General features: G+C 40.9%; 1 protein-coding gene across 1 annotated transcript in view; it reads left to right on the forward strand.

Annotated features, from left to right (window-relative positions):
- The first annotated feature begins 9,189 nt into the window (after window positions 1-9,189).
- The window catches only part of MEIS1 (Meis homeobox 1), a 121,704-nt gene continuing 109,686 nt past the window's right edge, over window positions 9,190-21,207 (forward strand). Inside the window, exons 1-6 of the mRNA XM_067565265.1 lie at window positions 9,190-9,911; window positions 11,602-11,828; window positions 13,503-13,644; window positions 14,065-14,115; window positions 14,851-14,901; window positions 16,220-16,366. Of these exons, the coding sequence (XP_067421366.1) occupies window positions 9,900-9,911; window positions 11,602-11,828; window positions 13,503-13,644; window positions 14,065-14,115; window positions 14,851-14,901; window positions 16,220-16,366 (630 nt within the window). The 5' untranslated portion in view covers window positions 9,190-9,899. The remainder of the gene's footprint in view (window positions 9,912-11,601; window positions 11,829-13,502; window positions 13,645-14,064; window positions 14,116-14,850; window positions 14,902-16,219; window positions 16,367-21,207) is intronic.

Genomic DNA, 21,207 nt, shown 5'->3' on the forward strand with positions numbered 1-21,207 from the left:
GCAATACACAAGCACGCACACCGGTCGTTGAAGGCAAGACCCCAAAGGCCCCATTAGCCGGCTCAGCGGTGTCTCGGGCCTTTGCACTCGGTAGAGGGTAGCCTGAAAGATACACACACACACACACCGCCATTTATCCGGCTGGAGAGAGACAAATCAGGAAGATCGAAGAAGAGGCTGATTTACAAACAAACAGCCAGGGGAGGAAGAGCGGGCAGGGTTCTTCTTGGGACAGCAGCAGGCATCACAAGTTGGAGTATGCACGAAAGCTAGAAAGGAGTGAGCCTGGGGTAATTTGTATCGGATTTGGTCTGCTTGGAGTTCGAAGTGCTCTGGAGCGTTGTCCCATGTCCGGAGCTATTTCTTTGAGCCCCGCACATCAGCTAGAGTCTGCATGTATTGACTGTGTAAATTGTAAACCCTTAAAAGTAGTACTTATCCAAAGCAATCATCGTAGAAAGTGATCTCTGAGATAATAATTCTTCTAGGTCTCCGCAGGTAAAACTAGTTGTTTGGAGTAATTTGTGATATATATTTTTAAATAAGACAAAGTATTCATAAAACATTGGCCGGTTCGTACAATGTTAATCCATAGCTGGAAACTTTAACAAGTATTTTTAGTGCTTTATGCTTGAGTTTACCTATGTTATATTTAGGGCTGATAATTAATTGCAGTTACCTCAAGCCATTAATTTGTCTTGGGTTAACTTTTAATGGCTATTAATCGCAGTTTTAATCACACTGTTAAGCAATAATAGAATACCAATTTAAATTTATTATAAATATTTTGGATGCTTTTCTACATTTTCAAATATATTGATTTGAATTACAACACAATACAAAGTGTACAGTGCTCACTTTATATTATTATTTTTATTACAAATATTTGCACAGTAAAAAGATAAACAAAATAAATGGGATTTTTCAGTTCACCTCATATAAGTTCTGTAGTCAATCTCTTTATCATGAAAGTGCAATTCACAAATGTAGATTTTTTGTTACATAGCTGCACTCAAAAACAAAACAATGTAAAACTTTAGTGCCTACATGTCCACTCAGTCTTACTTCTTGTTCAACCAATCGCAAAGACAAACAAGTTTGTTTACATTTACGGAAGATAATACTGTCCACTTATTTACAATATCACCTGAAAGTGAGAACAGGTGTTTATGTGGCATTGTAACTGGCATTGCAAGGTATTTACGTGCCAAATATGCTAAACATTCATGCTTTGACCACCATTCCAGAGGACTTGCTTCCATGCTGATGACACTAGTTCAAAAAATAATGTGTTAATTAAATTGTGTCTGAACTCCTTGGGTGAGAATTGTATGTCTCCTCTCTGTGCTTTTAGCCGCATTCTACCATATACTTCATGTTATGGTAGTCTCAGCTGAGGACCCAGCACATGTTGGTCAATTTAAGAACACTTTCACTGCAGATTTGACAAAATGTACAGAAGGTATCAATATGAGAGTTCTAAAGATGGCTACAACACTCACCCCAAGGTTTAAGAATCTGAAGTGCCTTCCAAAATCTGAGAGGGCTGAAGTGTGGAACATGCTGTCAGAAGTCTTAAAAGAGCAACACTCTGATGCAAAACTACAGAACCCAAACCACCAAAAAAGAAAATAAACCTTCTGTTTGCAGTATCTGATGCAGATGATGAAAATGAATGTGCATCAGTCCATACTGCTTTACATCATTATTGAGCAGAACCCTCATCAGCATGGAAGCATGTCTTCTGGAATGGTGGATGAAGCATGAACGTTTAGCATATATGGCACCTAAATACCTTGCAACATCAGCTACAACAGTGCCGTGCAAATGCTTGTTCTCAATGTCAGGTGACATTGTAAATAAGAAGCGGACAGTATTATCTCCTGTAAATGTAAACAAACTTGTTTATGCAATTGGCTGAACAAGAAGTAGGACTGAGTGGACTTGTAGGCTCTAAAGTTTTACTTTATTTTTGAGTACAGTTATTTTTTTACATAATTCTACATTTGTAAATACAACTTTAATGATAAAAGAGATTGCACTACAGTACTTGTATGAGGTGAACTGAAATACCATTTCTTTTTATACAGTGCAAATATTTGTAATAAAAATAATAATATAAAGTGAGCACTGTACACTTTGTATAGTTTTGTAATTGAAATAAATATTTTTGAAAATATAGAAAACACCCAAAATATTTAAATAAATGGTATTCTATTTAACAGCTGTTTAACAGCACGATTAATCATGATTAATTTTTAATCATGCGATTAATCACAATTAATGTTTTAATTGCTAGACAGCCCTAATTGTATTACTTGCAAAATCAATATTCACTAATGAAGAGCTAAACCTGCAACATCCAAAAAGCCCACGTTACATATTTCCTCCTAAAGTAACATGTTTAACTACTCACAATTCCTGTTTTAATTATTTACTGGTATTTTATCATCAGTATTATAGGTAATGTGAAATATTTCTATACTGTATTCACTTGACAAACTGAATATGATGAGTTAATATGAGTGGAATTATATTTAGAATTTGTCTCTAAGCAAACATAACATTTTAAAGGGTCTAATAAAATACACTGATTTTACTATAAGGCAATTGAGATTATGAAATACCATTTTCCATTGCTTGTGGCTTTAAAATTGTGTTTATTTTGTTAATGGATAATTTGCATGAGGCTTGTGCTAGTTCACAAGTACTTTCATACTGATGAAAAAGCATTGACATATTGTGTTAACCGTTTATATAGGCACAGGTTAATTTAATTTCTATCTTGTCTAGTGTGAAAAAATATCTTACATCGCTAATAAAGTTCAAAAGCTGTATGAAAAGGTTTTCTTTGAATGACAGCACTATAGGAGCAGACGAATTCAGAATAACTGAACTTTTCACAGTGGGAGTGGGAAACAATTACATATAAGTGTCCTATACTTTAGTCGAATTTTAAACTGTCTTCTGCAAATGACTGCAAAGCAAGATACCTACAGTGTTTGCTCTAATGCAAGTGGCTAAAAGGTTTACTAATAGCTCTGTGTAGCATATTTAAAGTGTGTGTGTACAAACACACATGCATATATATAAAATGGACTGTTTAACTATATTTATGTTCAAAATTTTCTAAAACTCACTTGGACTCAAATTTTGTATCTAAATGTACACGGCTGTTTTATTAAAAGCAATAAGGATTTTAATTTCAGTAAATCTTGTGCTAATCATTTCCAAATCAGCTGCAAAAGTCAGTGTAGCTTTTGTAACATCTCATTTGCTTGTTTAACACAGCTTCCTATAAACTAAAGAGCAGAGAATCAAAAGTGTATACTGAAAGTTTAAGAGGAAATTATCCAACTTCTGCTGCATGTCTCTAAGAGCATCTGCTAGGGACTCCGCAGCACTTTTACAGGCAGTTGATGACGACAGCAGTAACATGCATGTTTTTACCCCTTACAATCACATAAGCACTAATCATCTAAATGCCCATATCGCCTTTCCCCATACAATTGAAATTATTATAAAATGTAATTTGCTCTCCGCTCGGTGTTGCTCAGAAGTGAAAGAACTTCTTTTCCATTGGATTAAACTACAGCACTTGAATTCAAAATAATTCTAAAACTGAAGCATTTCATTTAGGAATATTTATCCTAATTTTTTTCTATCGTTCACATTTCTCGAAATGTCTAACTCCGACTCACACATATAAACTCAAACCGGCTTTCCGATGTCACCCTTAATTCAACTGATTGACCGTAGTTCATGAAACAATAAAATCTTGAGCAGTTAAAACTGGAGTCTAAAAGTTTTTTATGTAGAAAAATGTAACTTAATCTATAGCTCTTGCATTCAGGGCCACTTTTCTTTCCCTCCTCTTCGGTTTTGACGCCACGCCCCTCCAAGTAGACTTCACTCTCTCCGAAAATGCACTTTTAGCCAAAAAAAAAAAAAAAAAAAAAAAAAAGGTTAAGTAAATCATGGCTGTAGTTTTTTCATTGTCCAGTAGACGGCACAAAAGCTCAAGCCTTCAAATGCAAAACAATCGACCAGATTATTTTTTTAATTAGGCGCCCAGTGTTTTATCCAGCGATTTTTTTATTAAGCGAAAAGTATAGCAACTTAAATGACAAAGCAGCTAGCCATTGAAATGGAGTTGCAGTAAAGAAACGTGTTAGACAGCTAAACAAAATACAACTAATAATAACTCAAAAAAGAAATAACTAACCATCCAAGACAGAATTGTGGACTTGTTACAGATTGTAATTTAAAATACACCAGATTGATTTGTAGCTACTTAACATTAACTATTGTTTGAGGCTGGGCAAATATAATATTGTGAAAGTGGATCTATTTGCTGGAAGATGCTAATTTTGTGACTTCAGTCTTTCATTCTATCCCGTTTAATTGTAATGTGAATGTTAAAATACGGTATAACACAGGCTAAAACAGCTCAGGTTTATTCCTAATGTTCTTTGGAATCCGCCACGGCAGAAGAGAGTTTTATACATAAGGAATGCTTCCACCTAGATCTAAGCGCGACTTTTCTGAAATCTAAAAACCCTCTGTAGTTTTAGACATTTTTGTTTCTGAAAGGTTGTCACTACTTATGAAGAAGTTTCAGTGACAAAAGTCCAGGCTAGTAACTCATTTCTCAGTTAATTTTATTAAAAATTTATAGCAGTGTTTAGAAGGTTTTAAGTCAACCGTAAATTTTATTATGAATATTTTATTAAGCCCTCCATTTAATTAATAAAAGACCTCTATAAGTTCTGAAAATGTCAGAACGGGTAATTATGTTAAATAGTGTAGTGCCTCCTCCTTCATTTTACCCCTCCCTTCAAGTGGCCATGCTAGTCTAAAGATCTGAAATAGAAAAGTCTAATGAAATCAGTTCTTTCCCTTGCAAAGTGCATTTCTAACATTACTCATTCAGACTGTTTACTGAATACAGTGACTTAACTATTTTGTCTGTGACTGTTGGATAGCACAAGCTGACCTCTGGTTGACTCCTGAACTGGACCAGGCGTTCTTTGTTTTCAGAAGCTGAATCCAGTAAACAAACCTCTAACTCCATGCACCACAGTTTTACTTGCATATGGGCACTTGATTCACATCTTCACTTAATCCCCTCCAGTTAACCTCCTTTTATTATCACCTTTTCAGATTTTGCCCTTTAATAGATCTTTAAATAGTTCTTCACCTTTCTCACAGCCATTCATTAGGCTTTGACTTTTGGTATCTTTCCTCATATCACTTGAAACTCTTATCTGCCGCATTCCTCTATTATCTCTTTATTGCATTTAACATCTGTTTTCTTCAGGGATTTTGTCCTTATTTGAGTTTAAAATGTAAATATTAATGGGGAAGGGGTATATTTTGTTGCTGATTTTTTTCCCAATGCAAACCCCTTCTGTGAATGTAACATTAAACTATAGAAGTCATCAGAAAACTCTTACACATTTTAATATTACTGGGTATGATTAATTATGTCCTTCAGCTAGGAAATTCAGACTGATTAAAAGTCTTATTATATGATAAGCAAATATATACACATTCCACTTAACAGAGGAGTTTCTTCATCATTTTGCTGTGAATCATCATCTGAACTTTGAGAACTCTCCTTCTAACTCATATGAGAGGCCTTTGCTTATACAAGTTCAAATTGCAAACTTCTGAGGGAAAGAATAAGTAAAGTGATTATCAATATAAAGTCACAGAAGTAGCGCAGACCAGACTCCAAAGCAAAACACATCCTCTTAAATGCCGAATCTATGAAATACTGTTGTAAGGAAAGAGCGAAGCATTAAGATCTATATCCAGCATACAATTCTGCCTATTTTCTGTCTAATTGCACATTTCGCTGTAAAATTCAAGAGAAGCTCACTGCTCCTTTTTTTTTTTTTTTAGTACAATGGCAAGTGTAAATGGGTTCCTGCAATAAATAACAATCAGAACCCTAGTTTTGGCAAAAAATAGCTACATTTCCTAAAAAGGCAGTAGTTGAGAATGTGTGCGTCGCTCTAATCACAAAACACATAAATGTCGTTGGTAGTTTACTGAGATAGTGTGGAACTGTCCGTTTACTTTTCCCTTTTAATAGATGATTAATTGCTGCCCGGTTAGTCTTTTTATGGCCAGTAGATTGCAACTCGAGACGTCCTCAGTGCAATTTCTCGCAGCAAGCCCCAACAGTAATAACTGTTTGCTAATTGTAAAATCCTTATCCAGAATGAGGTTTGGGCAAACAATTTGTACTACTGTAATTACATTGTAAAAGTGTTTTAGCCTCGATTGTTCTGAATTAATCTCATAAAGGCCTGGTAGTGATGCTAGGTTTAAGATGCAAAGCTTTTAGAAGGATTCCATTTCTGGAATTTAAACTATATCCTTTTCTGGAAGGAACCTGTAAAAGAGGGAATCGCTTCTGGGTTTAGGCTCTGAGTTAAATAAATATAGAAATCAAACATAAGTCTGTTAAGAGCACCACAAATACTTCCCAACACTAAGAAGAGGAAGGCTTCCGTTATTAAAATAGTCTTACCTGAAAAAGTCTTTATATTCATCCCTGGCATTGAAGGTTGGTCCTACAGCAAAGGGGGGGAAATCGAAACTGGTTTTCTTGAGGTTTGAAATGTCGCGGCAAGAGGTGTACTAAACAGTATCTGCACGCTTCAGCTTGTTCTGATCTGTCTCTTCCTTCAGATCCTCAAAGCTGTTAAAGAGCATCTTTACCCAAGTGCCATTTTACAGTAATTTCTATTTTGTAGATTTTACTAAAATACCCCCCATGCTGCTCATTTAAGGATCGTTGTGCCTTATGTGTGAATATTTTATTGTTTGATTTGGCACTTTTTTCCCCACTCAAGCGATCTGATCGATGACAGAGCTTTCCTTTCCCAGACAAATTTGAGACACCTAGCCGGCGGATCATTTGAATAATCACACAGGTATAACATGAAACAACTGCACTCTTCTTCAGAGAAAGGGGACATTTTAGGGAACACTAGAGCTCTCTCAATGGCAATCATAAAAAATACTGTTTTATTTTGCATCGCCGCTGCAAAAGTGCCTCAGAAAAGCCGTGAGTTTGGGTTTGTTTTTAAAAGTGAGTTTAAATCTGTTTTGCCCCCTAAAACATACTTCAGAGAAGATTTGGGTCGCAGGCAGGGATTATGTTTATGCTGTTGCTGGGATTTCTTTCTGTTAACATTACATTTAAGACTTTGGCCTGGCTGGAATCTTTTATATCTGTTTAAGACTTACTGACTGAGCATACCAAAAGCAAACATAAAATTGCCCCAATAATAGATCATAAGCACAGAGTTCTTTAAAAAAATAAATCGAGAAATTGAAATAAATCAGAATATTTCGTGTTAAACACTAATGAGAAGATCACTTTAGTGATCGTTCTTAATATTTCAGGTTTTGCTGTCAAGTCAAAAGTTGCAGCTGTAATACCACAGGAGAAAGTGCTCGTCCTCATCCAAAACACTCAAAGGTACGATCCCTACATGACACGTATGGACCACTGAATGCATGGAACATTACTGAAGATGCCTCGTGTTCACAAACGTGTGCGTTTTAAACAGTAAACGCTGGCACTGAAGGCTTTGCTGTGTCAACATAATCTGTCAGCCTGCTGAGTTCCCACACCAAGCTCCGTAACATCGTGTTGATATCAATATAATGCCACACTTTAACTTTTTAGAGAGTTAAAGTTTTTTTTTAATACTTTTCTCTGCCTCTCTCTCTCTCTAATATATAGGGAAGAGGGTGTCTTTTATTCCCCTTGCTTATGTCTGCCTGTAGGCAGCCGCTCGTACTATGGCTAAGCAGCAGATCAAGCGAGCAATCTTTCTGCTTTGGAGAATTTAGCTTCTCTGTTCCGAGGGAGAGTTTTTTGGCACTCCCCGCGGATCGAAGCTCCCTGCTGATCGATTATTTGATAATTGATTTTCCCCTCAACCAATGCACGGCTGGCTTTCGAAGACAAGATCCTGATTGGACTGCGGCTCCTCCACTGCTGCCTACTGAGATTTGGGTGAGCTCATTTTCCAACATACTGCAGGGGGAGTTTTCTGCGGGACCTGGAGCTTAGGGGGGGGAGGGAAAAAAACCCTGTCTGACGGATCTCTGGTCTGAAAGAGGTTGCATTTTTGAATCAACTACTGTGTGGACCATCCGCTGATGTTTACATGGGTACAGAATAAGTTCTAGCAAGTCAACCCGGCGTGGGTTTTGGTTCCTTCATTCTAAAACTCAACTTCGCTCCAGTAGCTTTACTTTCGTTACTGGGAGTTTGAAGAAAGCCTGTTTGTTCTGGGGAGGGGAAGGAGAAGCAAAGCCTTGCGGATGGGGGAATTGCTGACCCTTCAGAGTGCTGCCGTACAGACAGGGTGTAAATACAAATTAGCCATCGCTATTAGACAAAGGAAATGGCCATTAAACTCCGAGACTGCTAGGGCAGAGTGGCGTGGATTGCTGCGTCTGACATTAGCTGAGAGAGGGGGAAAATACATATCAGACAGCACTAGTCCTGTGTGCTCTCTTCCTCCCCTTGATCTTGCCAATAACTTCAGTAATAAGACGAGCAGTAAAAACCAGCCAGTGCTCAGAAGCAGATGCTCTGGATCATCGCGTAGTTTTTGCTACAGCGCTTAGCAATGCTCGAGAAATGTGCTTGCGGGGCTCTGGGGAGGATGGAGGTATCCCTTTAACCATTGCTCCTCTCTTCTTCAGATAACTCATGCTGGCCATCTCGGATCTTTTGCAAAGGCTGCAAACAATTACTGAAAGCATTCGGTGCGAAGGGGGGAAAAAGGGGGACAGAAACAAACCAGTGAGCCTATCCCGCCCCCTACCAAACAAACAAACAAACAAAAAACCCCCGTGCAACACCCCGTAATTTGGACGGCAGCAGCAAACTCCTCTGACAGGGAGCTCTTAAAATAGCTACTAGCCCAGTCACAGCAGCAGGATTACAATCTATTTTAGTCACTGCGGAGCCCTGTGTGTGCCTGCTGTTAATTGAAGGCTTCTCCGCTCGCACAGGCAGCCGCTTGCTCGCGTCTCACCCAACCCACCCCTGCGCCGGGAGCCGAGTTGATGCAGCCCAGTGCATTGTGTAAGACGCGACCTGTTATGGCCACCACTACTTCCGGGTTCCAGCATTCTGGTCCAAATCCACCTCTCCGCCTGTGCAACACACACTTTACACACGCACGGGGGACTTGCAGCAGGCAGCATCGATCGTGGCTCCTTTAAGACAAACTCAGACAGACATTTTTTAACCCTCTTCCTCTAGCCTCTGCCGGTGCAAAGGGGGGGAAAAGGCAGCGCGCGAGCGAGATCTGATTAGGAATTAGGACTGATTCAAGAGCAAGCCAGCGCTTAGACCTCCATGCATTTGAATATTAACGTTTGAGGTGTCCAGAGCAGTGGAAGCACACACAGCGGATCATCATCATTCATTCACCACCTTGACAACCTCGCCTTTGATTGACAGCTGGAGTGGCAAAAAGCCATGAGACTTGGTAGTTGGGTTTGAGGGGCACTTTTTCTTTTTTTTTTTTTTTTTAAAACAAAAAAAAAAACTGATTTGGGGAAAGGATATTTGCTTTCTCCCCGCTGCTGTCTTGGAAACGAAAGGGGAAGAGTGAGAGAGAGAGAAAGAAAGAGAAGGAGAGAGAGTCATTTTTTTTTATGTATGCTGAATTATTCTATCGCTTCTTTGAGATCCAGTAAACTGAAGATTTTCCTCGATTACTCACATTGCTGGCGACTCTAAGGGATTTTTGCATTTTTGGGGGTGTGGGGGAGAGTTTGCGTTTGTTTCTTTTCACACTGGCCTTAAAGAGGATATATTAGAAGTTGAAGTGGGAAGGGAGCAAGCCAGGCCGATGGCGCAAAGGGTACGTATAAAAAATGGAATTCAAATGTGAAATAATATTGAAACGTGGCTGACAGAGACGCTGCGAAAAACTTTTTTCCCCTCTCTTCTTTGGCTCAGACACAAAGCGGTGTCCCGAAGTGGGAGGATTTATTAGTTTACTTGTAGACTTAAAACCTATATGTGTTGTCAATTTCTTGATTCTATCAATTCCTATCAGAGACATCTCTTTGAAAAGGCAAGCTTTCTATAAAATAATGGCATACATGCATGTAACTGAAAATACAAATGTATGTATTTATCAGTATGACAGATATACTGCTAAGAATACAATGTCGTTTTAAAGTCACCAGTGTTTCAAATATTTAACTAACATGTCTTTGAACATTTTAATATTCTAGTGATGACAGACATCTTCACTTTTCAAAGATAACTTATTAAACTTGAAGTAAACATAACTTTTTGCCATCATAACTATGCAATGCTGTAGTCAGACCTTTATTTAAAAATAGTTGCCTCGTTAAATTTGAATCAGGCAGAAATAATATGCACAGATATTTATGATTACTATTTTGGATGCAATACTAAATTTTCTAGACTTACTAGATACATTGAGATGTGATGAAAATATTGTGAGGGACAATTACAATGTAACGAATAGAGTTTTTAAAAGAAAAACGACATATAATTGTTTGCTTGCATAATTTGTGTATTGTCCCTCAAAGCACAGTTTGTAAAAGAAAGTTGCTGTACTGATTAACGTGGCTTTAATCTTTCAGTCCAAGCAATTGTCAGTTTTTTTTTAAAACAACTTATTCAAACTTTTTGCTTTTAATAGATTAAAAGTGGCAGTTTTCCCTAATCCTTAAATATCACTTTAACTTTCGGTTCTTAATGTTTAACAAAGAATATACTTAAAATTCAAAACTTTCAGTAGCACATGCACACATCTGCAGCAAATCGACATTAAAGTACTTTGCACATAATAGCGGTAAGCCAAAAATCGACTCTTTTGTTATTAAACTTTGGACAACATCTGATCATTGATACTTGTGTACTGTCCTTCTTAACAGTAGGAAGGTTTAAAACAGGATATCTTAAAATTAATTAACTGCTTTAACTCACATTTTTTCTCCATATGGGAATTCCAAATTTTCACATTGTGCTACAATAATTAGAAAAGTGCACCAGCTTCGGTCTTTATCTAAACGGGTGCTTTACATTTCTGTTAAATAGAGTTTAATTTATCGTTTAAGCATTAGGAAATGCCCTACACTGGGGCAACTTACACACACAGACTCACAGAGAAATACCTTCAACCAGGAGCCTCCATTAATTCACTTGTTACTAATGTGTCCTCATTTTAACTTTTGTTGTGGAGACATATTGAAGTAGGCAACTTTTCAGCAATGTATTTATTTTGAGCGTCGCTTTAAAGAAACCTACGCTACGTTTACCTACTTCCCTCCACAAGGATGCTTTTCAAGGATCCAGAATTAATCCATTTTGAGGGCCTATCGGGGAAATGCATTTTTGCGATCTTCCCCCTCCACACCCTTTTTCGGTCCTGTTTATTTTAAATTCAAAGATTTAGCACTGCCCAATTGCATGTGCTGTCCCTTCCCCAACTGAAAGCCTCTGGAACGCTTTCCCTGTTTTAACCTCCGGTTACGGCTGGCCTTCTGACCCTTTTTTCTTTGTCTGTCATGCAGTACGACGATTTGCCCCATTACGGTGGGATGGATGGAGTAGGGATCCCCACCACCATGTATGGGGATCCTCACGCCGCCAGATCCATGCAGCCTGTTCACCACCTGAATCACGGTCCTCCGCTGCATTCTCATCAATACCCTCACAGTGCTCACACCAACGCCATGCCACCCAGCATGGGCTCCTCTGTCAATGACGCTTTAAAGAGAGATAAAGATGCCATTTATGGGTAGGTACAGCTGGCAGCGGGTTTATTAGTTAAGAATCCCCTTATTTCCCTATCTGATGAAGGCAGAGTAAAAGCCACTAAACAAGGCAAATTCTTGTGAGCCAGGCTTTCATTATAATTGCATGCACATTTGAGGGTGGATTTAAGTTTTCTGTGCATGAAATTATGCTCGACACGCGATTCTCCAATAAAGAAGATTTACTTTCCAAAAGGCTTGAAACGGACAAAGTTATCAATGGCTGGCGTTCAGTCCAGACAGCGTACCTTGCCTAATTTTTTGTGTGCGTGGATACGGAAAGCTACTTGGTTTCATAAGCCTAGGCTCCTGTGTGGTTTTGATCACGACTTTTAAATATAAAAGACCGCTAAACTTTGATCTTAAGGCAAATTAGTCATTAGTGTTGTGATCAAAAGAAAAGATTTCCCGGGTTGCAACCTGTTTTGGGAGGTAAATCTTTGGGAAGAGTTTAGAAGAAAGAATACTTTGCACTGCTCCACTCTCAATAAAACTTTTAGCTTTGTTAATATATAATGCTGGGTTAAGGAGAAAACTTCGGGGTGGTTTCTTTGAGCTGTGCTCTGTTTCCCAGCAGTGTTTGATGCTTCTCAATACGGTCACTTATAAAATAGTTCCTAGGCCATTGCAATTTGAATGGATGTGTTGCGTTGCTCCGTAGATCGCTTTAAAAACAGTTTGCGCATATGAAGTTGAAGTGAACTTTGAGATCTTTTTCTCGCTGCAAACATCTGGCTTGGTAGCGAAACCATCCCCTCGTCCAGTTTCTTTGTCTCATTCTCACAAATCTGTGGGATTGGATTAAACTCCATTCAGGATACTCTCGAATAGTTATGAAACCCGGAAATTGAACGCATTTTGGATAGATAGATAGATAAATAAATAAATCTCTAGTCGAGCGTTCATAGCTAATACATTTAAGACATCTAAGACTTTAAACTTCTCCTTAAGAGTTGCTCAAGACAGTAAACAAAACAAAAATCCAAGCACTTGATTTATACATTTCTAGGGTCGAGATCATTGTGCCATATAATGTAGCAAAAAGAGGGGGTGAGCAGCGCGTGTGTTGAGTAACTTGGGGAGGGTGGGGAGCAAGGGTGACCCAAATAAAAGCGTGCTCTGCCAACTGAAGTGCATGTAAATGGATCGCTGGATCACTTGTGCTACCCGAATGGGGGCAACTCACTGGCAGTTCGGCTGGTCTTCGAAGTTCACAGCTCTCGCTCTGAACATTAGTCTGCCCGATGCAAAAGGGGAATTTGCACCTTCCACATCCGAATCCAAAGAGCCGGGGTTTGTTCGCTCCAGAAAGTCCGCAACTTGAAGGGGAGCTAATAATAATAATAATAATAATTAATAATTTATTTAAAAAGGAAAGGACAGTTCATTCAAAATGGCTGCTGGACCTGCTTTGGTTTTATTCCTAGCAAATGTTAACAATTTCTCTAGCCAGATATGCTGAAGCGATCATCAGATACAGCCCATGGCCCAGGGCCTCGTCTGCAGGTCTCTCGGTTGAAGGGTAGGTGAGCTGTGCTTGGGGGAGGGGGTGCAGCCGGGCTGGAGGTGGGGTGGCTAAAAGATCACCTTGGTTGTTTCTCCCCCACCTGTCTGGGACTAACCAATGTCTTGTTTGTGACTGTTGTATTTTCTTTCAGACACCCCCTGTTCCCTCTTTTAGCACTGATTTTTGAGAAATGTGAATTAGCTACATGCACTCCCCGGGAGCCCGGGGTAGCGGGAGGCGATGTTTGCTCCTCAGAGTCTTTCAATGAAGACATAGCAGTGTTCGCCAAACAGGTCAGCAAAACCGTACTGGGGGTGGAGGGGGGGGGGGACACCCTATAACATAACAAGTCTCCATTAAAAACCATGCATAGCCCCTTCTAAAACGGCCAGCAATTAATCAATAAACTCTCGATTGTACCATCTCCATACACAAATCAAAAATATCTTTTTTAAAACTTGCCGGTAGGGCTGGGCAGCTCACGCAAGATGGAGCGTAGCTAGAGAGACCTATCTACTAAGGTCTGTGGGTATTTTCAGTGTATTTGATTCATTTGTTTAAGTGTTTATACGATGTATTAAATCTAACAGTCAGAGCTTTGAAGGGAAGGTTACATAATGGAGCCGACAGTGTAATGAAGCAAGAAATAAGCGCGTCCGCTTTTTCTGCTTACATATTTCAAGTCATTTTTTCCTCCCCTTTCTTATATTTAGATCCGAGCAGAAAAACCCCTATTTTCCTCTAATCCTGAACTGGATAACTTGGTAAGAGTTAACAACGCTCTTTATTATTATTATTTTTATTATTATTTATTATGTTATTTCTCTGCCCTCTGGAGAGATGGTTCTAAGCTTTGACAAGGATTTTGATTCTAAATGGAAATTTTCTCTCGTGGATTTTTTTTTTTAATTACAAGTAATCCACTGTGGTAATTCCATGTTAAGTAAAATCACATAACGATGGACATCTAGAAAGCCCTAGCCAAATGAGAGTTTGGGGTCTTTACGGTAGATTGGCCTGTTTAAGCAGTATTTGAGGTCTCCAGATATCCCCCCGCACCTTTAAAATAGCTTTATGGGAAATGTAAATGATGACTACGAACCGTTGAACCAACCGACCGAAAATAAAGTTTTTTAAGGGATAAACCAGTCCTTTGGCTCTGCATTAGGAATATTTTCTCCTATCTTGCAAAGCGAGGGTCCAACGATGTTGCAATAGGTTGCGCTTTTTGAAGGAAATGTTTATGGTCCGTATAATTTAGCTGCTTCACTGAAATAGAATTTTTGTTAACTCTAGGTCGCTTCTTGTTAAACAGCGTACAAAGCCACTGCTATTAAGTTTTAGTGTTATTGCCATAAATCAAAACAACTTTTTTATTTACTACTCCTAAAAAAAAAAAAAAAAAAAAGCCGAGTTGTAGACTACAACAGAGGCAGCTCTGGGGGATATACAGAAACTCAGGAATGAGATAGATGCTCCTTTTGTTTGTGTCTTTGCAGATGATTCAAGCCATACAAGTATTAAGGTTTCATCTATTGGAATTAGAGAAGGTAATTTTTTTTCCTCCCTTCCTCCTGCGTTTCAGTATTGCTGAAGTTCAGGCTTCTGGTAAATTTGCATAAATGTCTTTCTGTCTGGTAATTAGTGTCAAGACCAATCTTGGCGTCCATTTCTCTTCGCAGTTTAATTACAATTTCAGCCTCTAAACCCGGGCTCACGAACGACCCGGCCTTGTGTTCATGTTAATACCTTGCTGGCTTTGTATAAATAGTTTTAGTTCTGTTCATTGCAGATGATATGCTGAATGTTGTTTGTTTGTGTGTTTGTTTGAACCACGCCTAGGAGATTGTTTTTGGTGAAGGTGCTTTGTTTAGTTTCAGTTAGTTTGGTCGAGATTTTTTTAAGAGCCATCTGCAGGTCACAGTCAGGGCACAGATTGCCTTGTAACATTTTGCAGAGACAAAGCAGACTTGATAGTTGTGTCAGTTTCTTGATTCTGTGAATGCTGTACACCTAGTCAGCTAAGAGAGAGTATGCAGGATTCATTCAGTTTCCCTCGCTATTCTGGCAATCTCAGCAATAATAATCATAATGCATAACAATGCAATGTAATTCAAGCGAACATTACATTGAACGCACGTTCAGTTTTCCATTGGATTGTTATATGTAATTGTTAGCTGGCCTACAAGATAATCAATCCCCTTTCTCCTAAAAATAAACATTTAGAGAGGTTTAAAAATGGTTGAAAAGTTTCTTTAGAACCCCAGCCATTTTATCTAACATAACAGGCAGGTTCTTTTCACTCTGCATGAAACGTGTTAAAATATGGCCATTAACTATGGAAGCTCAAGAACAAGTCTATTACAGTGAGTTGGGGTTTAAGATCATGGATGCCTATAATGTATTTCAGCATAGTGCATCCAGGTTGGTTTGTTTTTTTTAAATCCCTTTCTCTCTTCGTACTTCTTTGGAAAGGTTTAATGATGAAATAACTGGTTGAAATTAAATAGTTTACCTTAAATGTCACCCATGCAGGTCACCTCTCTAATGGCCACAGCTCCGGGAGCAGATGAATTTAACACGGGTGTTGAATATGTTGTAGCCTGTGAATCATCTTGTCACTGTCAATTTTCTGGGATATCTCTATTTTGCGAGAAAAGAAAGTTATTCCTAATTCTGGATGCGTCTAGAGGTCTCCAGGGGATAATTGCTGTGTGTTTCCCCCATTTAGAACTTTTGATGTCACAGGGTTGAGGGGGGGGGGGGGGGGGCGGGAGGTTGGTTGATTGCACTTGTCAATTTCACTTATGTACTCATGATTATATTTTCTTTTCTTTTCTTTTTTTTTTTACCTCTGTCATAATGTAGGTACATGAATTATGTGACAATTTCTGCCACCGGTATATTAGCTGTTTGAAAGGAAAAATGCCAATCGATTTGGTGATAGACGATAGAGAAGGCGGATCAAAGTCAGACAGTGAAGACATAACAAGATCAGCAAATCTAACAGATCAGGTATGATCTCTCCAGTGTTGCACACGCTGAAATTTGTATGCAGATCGCTTGCTGGGTCACTACGCCTCCTTTTATTATTTGCATATGATTAAGTCCCTTTTAGATAAATTTCCATCGAAATGAAAATTTTTGAATAATGTGGCTATTATTGCTTCATTAAGGCTTGCTCCCGGATTCGACCTGGCGAGATGAGCTTGTAAAAGCATTGCCTGCAAACTTGACCTGTTTCTTGTCGCTTTTAATTTTTGTCTTTATTTTATTTACCCTTTATAATAATAGGAGCGTTCGCCGGGAATCGCAGGCTTCTGGTTGCTTAGAAAGGAATAGCTGAAGCCATTTGCAAAAATAATAATAAAATCCGAGATAGGTGGTCCAGGGAAGACAGAGAGTGTTTGAAATGTAGCAAATACTGGCCATTTTCCTCCTGTCTCTACGGTTCATTAGTCTGTCTTGTCAGTTTTCCTTGGCCGAGCGCTTTTAGACCTCAGTGAACATTGCTTTGTGCACAGTCTGCCTGCTTCGAGCGCGCCCATTTTATTTTACGTAATAGAAAAATAAAACGAGACCAAGGTTTTAATTTATTTCCATTGATCTTTCAAGTTTTTCAAACCGTCTCCTTTAGAAAAAAAAAAAAAAAAACCCCACTTTAGTGGCTTTTAGGATGTCTGTGTTAAAGCTGGGAGAGACCAAACTCTAGTGGCTGCTTCGTCCAATGTGTGGTTATAGTGACGACTTTTGTTAGCTGTTTTCCTTCTCTGGCTTAGAGTGTGATTTTTTTTTTTTTAAGCGGGAGCGTCTTGGGTTAATTTCAAGAGGTTGCCAAAGCCAGATCTCGCTTTGAAAACATTAAAGTGGATGAGCGTTGGCGTTTTCAGCTCCTGGTTGTGAATTGTGACGTTTTCATGGTGGTTTGTTTATTATTAAAAATAGTGTTTCGCTCAGGGAAAAAAAAAAAACCCCAACAATTAAAAGCTCTGATCTGGTTCCTATATACAGTTCTAGGTGTAATGAGGCTGACTCTGGAGGCTTCCTTTTGTTACAGCAAGGCGCAGTCAAGCAGACAGGAGTTTTCTTAGCTGCTTTGCCATTATCAAGAACACTGTCAAGCAGGAGTTATTTTATAGATTACTTACAAAAAGGTGCACTACGCTTCAGCGTTGGTATTAGCTCAAATGGAGTTTTTTTCCCGTCTGTACGAGAAAGAAACAAAGGTTATCGGACTGTTATTAATGTAGTGGTAGAACAGAATGGTTTGACTTACGGCATGAACTTGCAAGAAACCCAGTGTTTTTTAATTATACCGAGAATGTAAAAGCTTCCAAGTATTTCTAAATGTTAGCATGGCTCTCTCCCTCAACTTTTTTAATGAGACGTTGAAAACAAGATGGAAACATGGGCGATGCTTCTGTCTGATTGACTCGCATCCTGCATAACTATTATAACGTTTAAAACTAGGGAACTGTTCAATTCCGATCTAGATTAGGAAAACTCGGATAGCTGCTGTTGAATAAAAATTGTAATCCAACAAGTCTAACTAGAAAATGGGTTTCTAAAAGCTCTGGAGTGCTGGGTACATAAAGCTATTTGAGCAAATTACAAGAATCGCTCAGGGGCACGAATGAAATCAACACTTTAATTGCCTCCAAAATGAAGATTTATACCCCATTTTCCAACGAATCATTATTTTATTAAAGTGAACGCTCAAGAAATGAAGTTGTAGTTTGGGGGGTTTTGTAAAACTGAGGATTGTTATAAATTCACTGCGATCCCGTTTTAATATTCACCTTGCGCACGCTTGTTAGTAATTTACCTTCCCACGTGTGGCTTGCCAAAGATTGCAATATGGATATCGAGGCCAAATTGTATTAGGTTGGCCAAAACAAAGTGCATGCTTTTAACTTGTGAGTTGGGGTTTCACTGCTGCTGCGATAGATGTGACATTTGCATGTGTCACCTCTGTATCGTCCCATTTGGTATGTTTGTGTTGTTGTTGTTTTAACAGACGTTGCTTCAGAAAGTTGAAGTGGGCTGGAGGGGGGCGGGCTGAGAATACTCTCTGATCTTTGATTCCCCTGCGCGTTAGATGTGCAGAGAGGGTGTGGGAGGAGGAGAACGGCACATGTGTCTATTGCCTTTCCTAAACAGAGAGAGATGTTCAAGTTCAGCTCGGAAGTCCTGCAAGGTTCCCACATCTGCCCGAGGTTGGGTCCATACATGGCAGCGTATGCAGGGCTTGGCTGTTTGGTGCTCGCTGAGAGGAGTTCAACAGGGACTGTGCTGCTGGCTTAATAAGAGTCGTTGACTGCAGCGCGTTAGGCAGGGGGAAGATGAAAAGAGAAGGGTCCTCTCCGTTTGCTTGTGAATGTGGCCCAGCCAGTTTGAAACCGTGTTGTTGTCTACTGCAGGCTGTGCTGACAAATGCAGATCCCCTTCAGGTGTTATGTGAGCCGGAGTGCCTCGTTATCTAATTAACCCCTCTGTCTCTAGAGCCTACTGAGTTTCGGTTTAGCCGCCTTTTCCCAGGCGCTTGGAAAGCTGGCCGCTCTTTGCGCCGTGAAACGGGCGCAGCCTGTGGCACCAGGGTTCAGTTTCCCTGCCGGAGGACGCGGTGCGAGCAGATCCCCCCTGGGCCATTCTGCTGTTTCCACTTGAGTCAGGAACCTGGCGGGCACTGCTGCATCCCACCCACTGCTCTCTGCCCGCGCTCCCTCCTCCGGAGCCCTCTCAGGCTAAGCGCAGGGCGCAGCATCCTTGGAACATGCTCAGGGGCTTGGTTCAGTGCCTGCGCCCTCTTCCGATGGCACCGGCTAACCACCGTCCCCCGGCTCAGTGCTTCCGTCCCCGGCCCTACGAGCCCCGGGGCCGTGCGGCGGAGTGAGAGGGCGCGTGTCAGGGGCTAGGGCTACTGCAGGCAGGAGACGGGGTTGGGGGCCGGGGCGCAGGAGGGTTAGGGAGAGGAAGGAGGGCAGAGGGGCGCATTGTTGGAAGGGGGTGGAGAAGGTTGGAGAGGAGAGCGCGGGTTTGAGGGCGCCCTGGGCCCTGCGGGGTGAAGTAAGTAGGGGACAAGCCGGGGCCGGGGCCCGAAGAGAGGGGCTCGCTCTGCGGGCACTGCGCTAGCGGGGAGCCGGTGGATCGGAGCCAGAGGCGCGCAGAGGTTGCCTCCCTGCCGGGATCCCGCGGAGCGTGAGCCGGGCTCTGCCGGCTTGTCCCTGAGCGCTCGGGCCCGTGGGCAACGAAACCCGGTTGGAGGAACTGCGAGCGGGTTCCCGGCTGGGCACGCCAATGGCCAGGGAGGAAAGCGGGCGCGATTCCCTCTCAGGCTGCTGCAGGGGCGGGTTTTGGGCGGGCTGGTTGCGCCTGTTGGATGGTGGCAGCGCGGGCGAGGAGACGGAATCCCTTCGGTCTCGCCTCAGCCCTCTCCGGGGGAAGGTGATAAAAAGCAAACCCTGGAAAGTCACGTCCAGGGGCGAGTCGGTGCGCGGAGGTTACAGAAGAGCGGAGACTCGCACGGCTCTGGAGCCAGCGCCACTGCGCTGCTGGGGTTAATTATCGAAGGGGGACAAGTGGAATGGTTGGGTTTAAACCTCCCCCCCCCCCCAAAAAAAAAGTCACCTGGGGAGTCTAGCTGCAAACCGGTGTGTTGGTCAGCCCCTGCTCTCTCCTCGCCCCCGGGGCGAGCGAAAAACGGGTGCGAACCCTACGCGCGGTACTGCCCGAAGGGGACTCAAGAGATTGTTTCAGGGCGTGAGAAGCTGCAGAGCGGTTGTGGCTAGAAAACGAGGTCATCCCGAGATGCTGTGATGAGCATATGTAACTAATACAGACGTTCAGGCGAATTAGTTTGTTTATGTCGGGGATGGCTCTGCGAGGCGTTAACACAAGACAATAAGGAAAGGCCTCTTGGTCTGGCTGATTTTAAACGCAAAGACGTGGGGACATTTTACCTCCATTGAACTGACCTGATGGGTGGGTGCAAAGGATTTTACTTTTGCCCTCCTGGCCTGCTTATAAGGATCTCCCCGCAGCAGCAGCAGCCTAAGAATTGTTGGTGCTCCGCTGTTAGAGGATTAGAGAACAGTACCGCCCAACTTTTTATTTTCGGTGGTTGGCCTGGTTTCTTCTGAGCTCAGTTCTTGCTCTATTCATGAAGAAACTGTTCAGAGAATCAGTGCTGAGATTCGTTTTAGATCCTGCAGTCCTTACTCAGGGGAATTAACTTCACTGGAAGTTTTGCCCCAGTAAGGATTGCTATATCTGGCCCTTAATGATTAAATAATAAGGTGTTGACTGCTTGACACTGGTCTGGCTAATTAGGATGTGCCTCCGAGTTCATTTATTGGTCTGTGCCTCTTTGAAATACAAATTGTGAGCTGTTTGGGTTGCTGTTGTGGTTTCTCCACGTGTAGGTTATATTGACTGGTCAGTTTTGAATTCAGAAATGGAACGATGTGAAGCTGTACACGTGTACTTTTGAGAGTAATAAAAGAGTAAGTGTGTAAAAGCTTGTATTATGGATTTAATTATATTTTCTTATAGTGTGCATTGTAAAGGTTACAGTTATCAGGGTTTTAAAAACATTAATTGTTTTCCCCCCATTTATTCTTTCCTTATAGGCCCCTCAGTGCTAGTGCCTTTAAGCCCCACAGTTAATGGAAAGCTATGACACTAATGCTAGATTTTGCAAAGTAAATCCCCATAACACTAACCATTGTTCAGTGATTTAACTAGCTCGGTGGCAATAGGTCACTAAAACAGCATCCCTCTCCCTCAAGAGTGACCCCATTGCCTGCTATTATGGAACCTGTAGAGTTGTTGTTCACCATTGTTATGATTCCCAGAGT

Source organism: Emydura macquarii, unplaced genomic scaffold (genome assembly GCF_026122565.2).
Source record: "Emydura macquarii macquarii isolate MOO-44397 ecotype Brisbane River unplaced genomic scaffold, CSIRO-AGI_Emac_v2 contig_2676, whole genome shotgun sequence".
NCBI classification, from domain to species: Eukaryota; Metazoa; Chordata; order Testudines; family Chelidae; genus Emydura; species Emydura macquarii.